Source organism: Notolepis coatsorum, assembly GCF_963971535.1.
Source record: "Notolepis coatsorum genome assembly, chromosome: 12".
NCBI lineage: Eukaryota > Metazoa > Chordata > Actinopteri > Aulopiformes > Paralepididae > Notolepis > Notolepis coatsorum.
This window is the reverse complement of record NC_140176.1, coordinates 38771549-38784119: the sequence shown is the minus strand read 5'-3', so window position 1 is coordinate 38784119 and position 12571 is coordinate 38771549. Positions and strand designations below refer to the sequence as shown.

The following is a 12571-nucleotide window of genomic DNA, read 5'->3' as shown; positions in this document are numbered from 1 at the left end:
GAGAAACCTGTCCTTCTCCTGCGTCGAGACTCACACCTTCCCCGTCTTCTTCAACGCCACCAGTTTCCTCCAGCTCCCGGGACGAGCCAATCACGACACGGTGTCTGTGGGCTTCCAGTTCCGCACCTGGAACCCCGACGGCCTGCTGCTCTTCAGCAACATGGACGACGGGACGCTGGAGCTCTCCCTGGAGGACGGCAAGGTCGGGGTCCATGTCAATGTGACGCGGGTGGCCAAGAACAACCGGATAGACATATCGTCAGGTACGTGGGAACGCACGCACGCCCACACTATCCTCCTCCTCCGTATATCCTCATACATCATACGTGATGTATGAGGGTATACGCAAATGTTAAACGCCAGGTGGCCATTTTGATCATTACGACCCCGGCCTCTCAGTGTGCTGTTGTGTTTGCTGATTTCCTGGTGTGTTGCCGCCTGGGACCTTGAATAATGAAGGCAGCGAGGCCAGCGGGGGAGAGGCCAGCGGGGGCGAGGCCGGTGGAGCGAGGCCAGGGAAGAGCACAACTCTCAGGCTCTACACCGCTGCACATCTCACTTGTTTACAGCGAGGAGTGGAAAAGGCCCATGTGGATGAATATATTGACTTTGCTTATTAAGAGTTTTTTTCTTGCTGCCCCTCGGGGGCGTCTGGTATGAAAGGCCTGGGGGATGGTGTGATGTGTATACAATTAAAACAGATCTCTGGCTGACTGACTCACTTACTGACTGACTGACTGACTGGGTCCCTAGGGGACTGACAGACTTGCAGACTGACCAACAGTCTGTTAGGCTGACTGCCTAATTCACTGACTGACTGACTTGCTGACTGACTGACTAACAGACTGAATGACTGACTGGGTCCCTAGGGGACTGACAGACTTGCAGACTGACCAACAGTCTGTTAGGCTGACTGCCTAATTCACTGACTGACTGACTTGCTGACTGACTGACTAACTGACTGAATGACTGACTGGGTCCCTAGGGGACTGACAGACTTGCAGACTGACCAACAGTCTGTTAGGCTGACTGCCTAATTCACTGACTGACTGACTTGCTGACTGACTGACTAACTGACTGAATGACTGACTGGGTCCCTAGGGGACTGACAGACTTGCAGACTGACCAACAGTCTGTTAGGCTGACTGCCTAATTCACTGACTGACTGACTTGCTGACTGACTGACTAACTGACTGAATGACTGACTGGGTCCGTGGAGGACTGACTGCCTAACTGAAGGACTCTGTGTCTGGGTGACTGACTCACTGAATAGGTTAGTTGTGGTCCATGTTAACGTTAGGTTATGACTATAACCAAGTTCTGTTAGTTAGGGGCGATGCTTGGCATCGCTACTGCACTATCTCGCGTACGTGCACGCGTACTGAATAAACCACAAATGTACCTCTAATACCAGTATTAGTCTGACCACACCCCTCATCAGCTTACCTTCATAAGCAGGTGTGTGGTCACCTGCTCTCCTCCTTCCCAAGCTTTCACCACAAGGTGAGGACAAGGGCTGCAGCGGCGTCCGATGCCAAGCATCGCCCCTAACTAACAGAACTTGGTTATAGTCATAACCTAACGTTCTGTATCGTTAGTGGCTTAGCTTGGCATCGCTACTGCACAAGGGAGGCCAAGCGGAGCCACTTGGCTGACAAATACACCCCGCTGACAGCCCCCCAAAACCATCAGAACAGGGAGGGCCGAGCCCCCCCGACCCCCCCTAATGGAGGGTAGCCCCCCTATTAGGGACGTCACGGGAGGGCGACGGACCCGACCGTGCGAAGAGGCACTCAAGCAACTCAACGCACAGGGTGAGCAGACCGTGGCTTGACCCCACGACTACACACACGCACAACCCGCATGCCACCCGGGAACGAACGGAGGAACAACCTCGTTACTGCCCCCAGAATCACGGGGTCAAGGGCAAACCCAACCCCGTGGCAAGGCCGTAGCAGCGGAGCACGAAGGAAGACCCAGACCCACCAAAAGGACTGGACTCCCTGGAATGGGGGCCCGGAGAAGTCCATGATGCCAGCATCAAGACCCCACCAGGTGGGCACGTAGTGCCCCGCCCCCCACATCGCCAGCGTATTCGGACAAAGGCCCCTCAGTTACTGCACCTGGTATTCCCAGGCGGAACCAACCAGGCCAGAACCTGCCCAGCTTCCGAGATCGGACGAGACCGGGCGTGTTCAGGTCGGTATGGCCGTAAGCCGAGCGGGCCCCGTCCCCCCAATAGTACACCGCCTGGCACACTGACCCTGCAGAATAGGCAGTCAGCATGGCCGTAAGCACACAAAAAAGGTTAACCAACGGAAGCAGGCAGCGCACCGGGGAAAAACCAGGCAACAGGCTGTTAACCCTAGCCTGGAGACTGCGGACGAGACAGGCGCCAGAGGGGACAGCTGAACACAGCCGCCCCGGCGGAAGGAGCGTAAGCTGGCGGTGTTGCATGACCAAGCCTCCATTTAACAACCCCCACCCAGAGGGGTCGAGGCAGAGAAGGCTGACACGATTGGCAGACGTCATGAACGTGCAGGGGCACCCTCAAACGGTGAACCCGGGAGTTGACACTGCTCCAACACACCAGGGAATCAACCACCTCGGTGTTACCCAATGCGGTGGTTGTTCCTATAACCCCTCAAGAAAAAACTCCAAAACACACCTGCGGGTATACACCGGCTATACCGCAGTACAAGTGTTTCAGTTTCCAAAAAGGGTTAACCCAGGCCTACGGGTCGCAAACATCACTTCGGACCGGGCCTGGCGGTACGGGAAGCACAGGGTCACCAGAGGAGGTCAAAAAACCACCCCCACAGGCCCCTCTTCGCCATGCGTGAGAGAGGAGCGAAAAATAATGGAGAACCAGCCCCTAAGCACACCGTACCTGGTATTCCCCGGCGGTCTCCCAACCAAGTACTAACCAGGACCAACCTGTGTAGCGGCCGAGATCCGACGAGATCGAGCGCGTACAGAATGGCATGGCTGTAAGCCATGACGACAGTGCTGAGTAAAAACATACCCAACCAGGGTCTCCATAGCGCTTAACCCTGTGACACCCAGACCGACCTGGCATTTTTCCCCCTGAAAAAAGCCCAAGTCCCTCAGGGTACCAGAACAGCAGATCTGCATCCCCGGCGGACAACGGGTTCAACTGATCTGGACCAGCGTGACCAGAACCAGTCCCGTGCCCTAACCACGCCGACATGCCTACTCCAGGAGAAGGGCAGATATGCGTGTTGATCTTAACATGAAAAGAAGGCGCCACCCAGACGTCGGGACGAACCGCGCCTGGTGGCCCACCCCAAGGGCGTGAGACCCCACTACATATGTTCAGATCCATCCCGTCATCATCCCCCAGACATGAACGAGAATCCGTCGACAACCCACCCAGGTCATGGGATGTGGTCGCCGGAAGAGGAAAAACCCCCATCTCAGTTGCTTTATAAAAACGCTGTTTCAACCACAAGCAACTAAGGCGTGCCAGTCAATCGCCTGTTTACAGCGAGCTAGCACTATACGTGCGTCGGGACACACCCCCATCAATGAACAGGCTATTTAGACCTGTCATTGAATCCCCAAGGCGCCCAGGGGAACGACAAGAGGGGTGTGACACTCCCTAACTCCAACACTTCTGGAATAGAAAGAAGGAAGCATCAACAGTATGTATCCCAGTCTACACAGCCGGGGTAAAAAATGTTCACATTTTTACATCCCACCACCCTCCCATAGGAAAGAGACGGGGATCCCCAGAGAGACTTCCCACGCGAGCTGTACAGATTGAAAAGAATATATTGCACCTTGAGCCATGTAAAAAACTGGTCTTAGGGCCTCCGGGGAAGAGGCACCGAACCCATACACACTCAATAAACGAATTGAATCGAATATACATACAATAGAAAAGGACCCTTCTAGAGGGTCCACTCACTTTGACAATCTGAGGAGGAAGGCTCTGTACTCTGATGGAGGCTTCCTCACATGGAAGAAGGAGTCCGAACTCACAGAAGGCCTGAGTAGGCGCTTGGTGAGGAGGAGCCCTGACCACCCCCCCTGAAAACAGATCCATCACATGGACCTGAACAGCACACGGAAGTCCTACCAACAGAGACGCGCACGGTGACGTACTCTATGGCGGGGGAATTCCTGCGGTGCACACGCCCAATATACCAGGCCGTGGGACCAGGAACTCCCTCCCCCCCCCCCCCCCCCCCCCTTAAAACGTGCCGAACCGCCACGTGACGGGAACCTTGAAGGACAGGGGGTGTACCCCTGACCGACAGAACAATGGGGAGAGGAAAGGTTACCAGTTCACCCCTTTACGACCCCACACCCATGATACGACGTAACGACAAAAAGAGAATATGACACAGTCATAGTCAGCTCTATGAAGCGTTTCACAGCTCCACACAGCGCACGAGCTAACCTGCTATCTGATTTTTACTAAGGAAAAACACAGAATAGAGAGGGCTCTAAGAACCCCGGTCCAACATACACATGTGCTTCTGTGGCCAGTACAACCCAGTTGTAGGTCACATGACACACACAACCCATCATCACCTACAAAAAATGGCAAAAACACTCAACAGAGGAACGCCGTTTTTTTCACAATGAGAGAATACATCATTCTTGATTAGTATCGACCACAGGCCTTGCTAAGCACACATGACAGCAACCAAACCAATTTCCCTTTAGGAAATAAGTTTCTCCAGCAGATTTAGCACAACCTCAGCAATCAAGCTGAGAGTTACATCGTATCCCTACCACACAAAAGACACAATTAATGCACAACATGTCTGATAGGAGGTGATAAAGTCCCCAGGGAACCGGGGGGGGGAAACACAATCCTCCTATTTTACCCTCAATACGGCCAGTTAAAACAGGAAAACCTGTTAATGTGTGAACTCACTGTTCATTGTCATTACAGTCTGAGAAAGAACATTCTTTTACTCACTCGTCACCAAGCATAGCTTCATAGGTTAGTTGCCTTAGTAGTGAGTACACGGTACACATAAACACCATGATGTTTCTCACACAACAACCAGATCAATACATCACGACCTGCACGGAGAAGCTAACTGCCAGTGACAAAAACAGCTCACACACAACCCGCAACGTATCTCAAATGCATTGCAACAACACACGTTTTGGGAAAAAAACACCGTTATTCACAATACATTTAGCAAGGTAAAACCAGAAGACGTGTTATGAGGTCTGGCCAACCCCGTACCTGCCCGGAACGCAGATCAGCGAAGTGCAGTCACAAGCCACCGTAGAACACAGCCGTCCCGTGTTGTTCGATCCGGGCAGCGTCGCCGCTCCACCAGTCGCTACAGTCCTCTTTGTTGACGCAATCCCCGTCTAGGCTCAGGCAGGGTCGACGAACATCCCCTGTCAAGGATGACGTCGTGGTCAAGAGTGTAAAACATGTTAAAAATCAAAGCACGTTCAACAGAATAGCATCAAGCTAACGGCTGCTCCAACCGTTCGGGTGCTATTGCTTCCGCTCGCGAGACGCCGATCTACGACGCACGCGATCAGGAGCGAGCTCCCGGCGGCGCGCGAGAAGCCAAGCTACCCCGCGCCAGGCCACCGACCGGCTAACCGTAAGCTATGAACATGTAAACAATGACATAACACTCACCCAGACAGGCCGCCGTTCTGAACCCTCCTCACTTTTTAAGAGAAAAGAGAAAACAAGACGTCAACACCGCTTCACAACGGTGACATTAACACGTCCGGCGGAATCAGCACAGTACCAACTGGCCTGTATAGCTGACTTTGAACATGAATCTGCCGCTATCGCACATTACATGCACATATCCCCTCGTGAAGGAATACTCTCATTTGGATATGAAAGATGGGGTCTTAACACGGTGACAGAGAGAATCCACTCGTCCAGAACACACAGGGATCACCAGTGTCAATGGTCGCGGCCCACTAGTTAAAACTATAATGGTCGCCAGACCAAGGCCTTCTGTCGCCTAGACGGCTAAACAAAGGACCCTAGCCTGGGGCCGGTTTCCATAAACTTTGTCAAGTAGCCCCCATAGCACTAACAGACAAGTGGAGCCCGCCAGCAAACACTACTCACCCAACCTGGAACGCACCGCTCCTCACAACAGCGGCATGTCCGACAGTTCAGCTGTGGCCTGACAGGTTTCACCCCAACAAACACAGCAAGGAACTGCAGTTGAGAAGCATGCAGCGGCGTGCTCCCAATACGAAAACCGGTGGAGGGTTTGTAGAATGATCATCATCTTCTAGACACTCCAGTACGAAGACAATATCGCCGTATTTTCTCGAAAATAGTGAGAGAGAAAATAAAGATATGATGTCAACGTATCCTTGTTTCCCAAGCTGTTCCTAATCCAATTTCTTCCATCATGGTGTCAAGTGTGGGGATCTACCGAGGCACCTCTTCCTTGTGGTGAAAGCGAGAAGGAGGAGAGCAGGTGACCACACACCTGCTTATGAAGGTAAGCTGATGAGGGGTGTGGTCAGACTAATACTGGTATTAGAGGTACATTTGTGGTTTATTCAGTACGCGTGCACGTACGCGAGATAGTGCAGTAGCGATGCCAAGCTAAGCCACTAACGATACAGAACTCAGTATAGGGTCTAGTTCCACATAGTTTCAAAAATGTTAACTGAAAAGGCATGTTTCTTTCACTACTCCACTAAACACTCTTATTATCATCTTTCTTTATCTCTCTCATATCTCTCCTTTTATCCACTTCTCACATCCTTTCCACCCACATCTCTATCTTGCGTTCTCTCTCTATCTCTCAAGCTCTCTCTCTCACTCTCTCTATCTATATCTCTATATTGCTCTCTCTCTCTATATCTTGCTCTCTCTCTCGCTCTCTCTCTATCTGTTTCACTCTATCTTGCTATGTCTCTCTATCCCTCTATATCTCTCTCACTCTCTCTTGCTATTTATCTCTATTGCTCTCTCTCTCTCACTCTCTCTCTCTCTATATCTCTCACACTCTCTCTCATTCTCTATCTATCTTTTTCTCACTTTCTGTCTCTCTCTCTCCCTCTCTCTCTAGCCCAATTTTACACAGGTGGGAATGTTGTGCCATTCTGTAAGAAGATAAATATATATATATACTGTATACGGAATTGGTTGCCATTGTTATACAATAACAAATTGGGGTTGATATTCCGACATTAAGCCACCAGCAGAGGTAGTCATGTTCCCAGGATGGGGTAGCTCTGGTAGTCCAACAGAGGTTGTCATGTTCCCAGGATGGGGTAGCTCTGGTAGTCCAACAGAGGTAGTCATGTTCCCAGGATGGGGTAGCTCTGGTAGTCCAGCAAAGGTAGTCATGTTCCCAGGATGGGGTAGCTCTGGTAGTCCAGTAGAGGTAGTCATGTTCCCAGGATGGGGTAGCTCTGGTAGTCCAACAGAGGTGGTCATGTTCCCAGGATGGGGTAGCTCTGGTAGTCCAACAGAGGTAGTCATGTTCCCAGGATGGGGTAGCTCTGGTAGTCCAACAGAGGTAGTCATGTTCCCAGGATGGGGTAGCTCTGGTAGTCCAACAGAGGTAGTCATGTTCCCAGGATGGGGTAGCTCTGGTAGTCCAACAGAGGTAGTCATGTTCCCAGGATGGGGTAGCTCTGGTAGTCAAACAGAGGTAGTCATGTTCCCAGGATGGGGTAGCTCTGGTAGTTCAACAGAGGTAGTCATGTTCCCAGGATGGGGTAGCTCTGGTAGTCCAACAGAGGTAGTCATGTTCCCAGGATGGGGTAGCTCTGGTAGTCAAACAGAGGTAGTCATGTTCCCAGGATGGGGTAGCTCTGGTAGTCCAACAGAGGTAGTCATGTTCCCAGGATGGGGTAGCTCTGGTAGTCCAACAGAGGTAGTCATGTTCCCAGGATGGGGTAGCTCTGGTAGTCCAACAGAGGTAGTCATGTTCCCAGGATGGGGTAGCTCTGGTAGTCCAACATAGGTAGTCATGTTCCCAGGATGGGGTAGCTCTGGTAGTCCAGCAGAGGTAGTCATGTTCCCAGGATGGGGTAGCTCTGGTAGTCCAACAGAGGTGGTCATGTTCCCAGGATGGGGTAGCTCTGGTAGTCCAACAGAGGTATAGTTCCCAGGATGGGGTAGCTCTGGTAGTCCAACAGAGGTAGTCATGTTCCCAGGATGGGGTAGCTCTGGTAGACCAACAGAGGTGGTCATGTTCCCAGGATGGGGTAGCTCTGGTAGTCCAGCAGAGGTAGTCATGTTCCCAGGATGGGGTAGCTCTGGTAGTCCAACAGAGGTAGTCATGTTCCCAGGATGAGGTAGCTCTGGTAGACCAACAGAGGTAGTCATGTTCCCAGGATGGGGTAGCTCTGGTAGACCAACAGAGGTAGTCATGTTCCCAGGATGGGGTAGCTCTGGTAGTCCAACAGAGGTAGTCATGTTCCCAGGATGGGGTAGCTCTGGTAGTCCAACAGAGGTATAGTTCCCAGGATGGGGTAGCTCTGGTAGTCCAGCAGAGGTAGTCATGTTCCCAGGATGGGGTAGCTCTGGTAGTCCAACAGAGGTAGTCATGTTCCCAGGATGGGGTAGCTCTGGTAGTCCAACAGAGGTATAGTTCCCAGGATGGGGTAGCTCTGGTAGTCCAGCAGAGGTAGTCATGTTCCCAGGATGGGGTAGCTCTGGTAGTCCAGCAGAGGTAGTCATGTTCCCAGGATGGGGTAGCTCTGGTAGTCCAACATAGGTGGTTATGTTCCCAGGATGGGGTAGCTCTGGTAGTCCAACAGAGGTGGTTATGTTCCCAGGATGGGGTAGCTCTGGTAGTCCAGCAGAGGTAGTCATGTTCCCAGACACTTAGAAAGGTAGGTTGACCAAACGTCCTCTTTTGCCTCTTTTCACACTTCCTGTCCGGAATTTATAAATTCATGAAAATGTCCGGGTTTCATTGTTTTTCAGTTTCAGTTTCAGTTTCACAGCATTTTGCTAACGTCTGAAGACTCGGGCTGCATTTTTCGCTGAACATATAAATTAAAGCGCTGTTTGTTGCCGTTCGAAGGCCACATCATTCGACAAAATCCGTCCCTCGGTTCTCGAGTTACATGCCGATATGTCAGGCGTGCGACTTTTTACGCACGCACATCAGATTATCACCCCGGACTCCCGAGGCTCCAGAAGTCATTCATCCACCGATTGCGAAAATGATTGGTCAGCGTTGTAACTTTTAGCAAAACAATGAGTATAGTTTTCCAGTGATATCTTTCCTGTGCGAATCAGGGATAGGCTATAGGTGAAAATTGACAAGCGAAGACGACGGAAGCGATACAATTTCCAAATGAATTTACTTGGATGAGAAAATGGAGAGATGTAGAGCTTTTTTCTTGGCACACGGTTTACCCGGACGGATTTTTATAAAATTTGGACCTGTACTACATAAGACGTCAGGCTATGGATTTGTGGTGTTTTCCAGCTTATACAAAACAATATATATATTCCAAAATAATATATATATATTGGAATATTGCAACTACTACACAAAAACATGAGTACACAAGTTCAAGTTCAAATCAAGTTCAGCCCTATGTTACTCATTAGCAGTAAAAGTGATTTGTCTTTATTGTGTAATACACTTCAGAATGTTATCTTTAAAAAGAGACCAGGCTTATGCATGTGCTATAAGCATAAAGTATAAATATAAGCTTTGCAAAAAAAAGTATGCAGTCCTCAAGTTCAAGTAAAAAAAATTAACTTTTCTGGGCGCATGTTATGTGGTTAAATTTGGGATATTGCAACCACTACAGAAAGATGTGAGTACACAAGTTCAAGTTCAACTCAAGTTCAGACCTATGCTACTCTATTTCATGAGCACTAAACGTGATTTTCCTTTTTTGCATTAGTAACTTCAGAAGGTTATCTTTCAAAAGAGACCAGGCTTATGCGTGTGCTATATGCATAACGTATAAAGATAAGCTTTGCAAAAAAAGTGTGCAGTCATCAAGTTCAACTAAAAATATTATAAGTATCTCGAGGCTGGGTCCAGCATGTCCTCTTTTTTGGAAATCAAAATATGGTCACCCTAAGAAAGGTCCATATACAAAAAGACATAGCACAACAATACAATACAAAACATATAAAACTGTAAAAACAACCATCCATGGTATAAAAAATACAGTCAAAATACATAAAGGCTCTTTTGCCAATGACGCCACAAAATATAATTGAACCTGGTGTTACTTTTGACAGGGTTAATTAAGGCCACAATAACACTGTTCAATGATTCCTCTAACCGACACATAAACCTGTACATAAGGTTTCTTAAAAGTGCCTTAACCTCTTAACCCTTTCACTGCCACACTACAGAAGGTTAACCCTTTACTATCAAACTACCGACGGTTACCTTCTGTAGTGTGGCAGTGAAAGGGTTAAGCCCTAGCAATATTTTCTGAAAATCCACCTAAAAATACATACCTAAGTAAATGGAATATTGTTCCACTTCTACAAGGTCCATTTGCATGTTCTTGATATCTAGGGGCATCTATGGATCTCAGAAATAGTGTGTCTGTTACTAGGCTTGAGTAAATTGTGATGAAACAAAGGAGAATATCAAGTATGATATTATGATGTTTATGATAATTATGATGTGACTGAGCTCGTTCAGCACCTTCTTGAGATCAAGTGTACAAAAAATCTAAGCAAATGAATAAAGGGAGGATGATTAAACAGAAGGTTTTGTAGATACAGTACTGAATTCTGCCATCCGGACACATGCAATTTGAAATATTATTATAGAATATAGAATACCAGGCCTATAAATGACCTTATTCTAGCCAACTCACACATCTATGGATCGGGCCAAATCTCCTCTTTCAAATGCCAGAGTTCAATTTGGATTTAGTATATCCAGGCGTGCAGCAAGAACCGTGAATGAAATCTACTGTATGTACAGTTCCATTCTAATAATGGATATGGCTCCGCCATTTTGGATCGGATTGCAACGCAGATTGTTGCTAACGTTCACAGAAGGTAGACACACTAACTGCGCTCCGATCTATGCCAATAATGTTCCGTTTTGTGATAGAGAATCCAGTGAAATAAGAGAAATTAAAAAAAATGCATAAACAAGTAATTTGCTTGCAGGAAGCTAGAATCGGCTGGGTAATGTAGTTTTTTGAAATTTCAACACTAATTGAGAGCTCTGGATGCCCTCTCCTCATATGACTACAAAATGCAATGCAACACTAATTCAAAATGGCGGATATTCGCTAAATTATGAAGACATTCCATAAACTAAAATCTCACTAATAACACGTTAACCTATTGGTAAACAAACGTATTGCTGAAAATATACATTATGACTGCTGTTGTGACGGTGATGGTTAGGGTATTTACTCTTGGATACATTTGAAAAGAAAATGCAACATTATGTGATACAGTCTTGAAAGATTGATTTATGATGTGATGTCATCTGCGGTCCGCAGGTTAACATGTAAATGACGAAAAACATATTCAGTGTGAGGAATATCAAGATTCTTGCCAGGCCGCCAATAAATGAAGATCTGACGCTGATGCATGGCGATCCTGGTCTTCTTGTAGGGTGGTGTGGTGATTAGACGGCAGGTGCGGAGTCTCCATCCATCAGCGTGATGATTCTCAGCTGTGCCTTTTGCATGCCCGTAGAGCACGTGCCGAAGTGCAGGGAGTGAATTGGACAGACACAGGGTTAGAGACAGACACAGTGGAGTGTGAAGGAGACAGAGAGGATTGTACAGGTGGAACCGTAACAGTCTCCAAGGTCAGGGGTAACACTTGTGGCCATCAGAACTGGAATGCAAATCTTTGGAGATATTCCACCTTTTCAATTGATTCCCTGCTCGTGATTTTCCGAAACCAGAAAGTTCAAATTCTTAATTGCGCACGTTTCAAAAGCCTATAAGCGTGTCTTCAACCCATCACCACGAGGCACGCACGTCAAATAAGATGATAATTTCCCTCAGCGATTGCTCCAGTAGTCTGTCTGCGCAGTCAACCATGTTAAAAGAACTCCTGGATAGTTTGTTATCTTCACGTGAGCCTTCCCGCCTGTCAAGCGGATGCTTATAGTTTTGTGACGGCAATAGATGTGGATCCTTCCTAGGTGTGCCTGTCATTGTGGAGCTTCTGGAACACTCTGCCGTGCCGTCTGAGATCACACACTGTGACAGGGCCACACCGCCTTGATTTGGTTCATTGTTGAAAATATTTTTTTTTAGAAACAAAGCCGTCAGAATGAGGGTTCTCCTCTACGGCAATCTCTCTCTCTCTCTCTCTCTCTCTCTCTCTCTCTCTCTCTCTCTCTCTCTCTCTCTCTCTCTCTCTCTCTCTCTCTCTCTCTCTCTCTCTCTCTCTCTCTCTCTCTCTCTCTCTCTCTCTCATACACCTCTCACACACACACACACACACACATACACACACACACACACACACACACACACACATACACACACACACCTCCCTCTCCTAAACACACCCATCTATTCTGTCCAAAGCAGCTGTAATAGGCCATTATGCGCTGGGCTAAGGCTTCTTACAGAGTTAGCCTCAAGGCTAATTGGGCTCAGGTCTGTG

The 12571-nt window shown here is 48.5% G+C and overlaps 1 protein-coding gene across 1 annotated transcript in view; it reads left to right on the top strand.

Annotated features, from left to right (window-relative positions):
- cntnap2a (contactin associated protein 2a) overlaps positions 1-12571 on the top strand; it is a gene marked incomplete at both ends in the record, with an annotated part of 675314 nt that overhangs the window by 80410 nt on the left and 582333 nt on the right. The window contains 1 exon segment of the mRNA XM_084325811.1: positions 2-263. Within this exon segment, the coding sequence (XP_084181937.1) occupies positions 2-263 (262 nt within the window).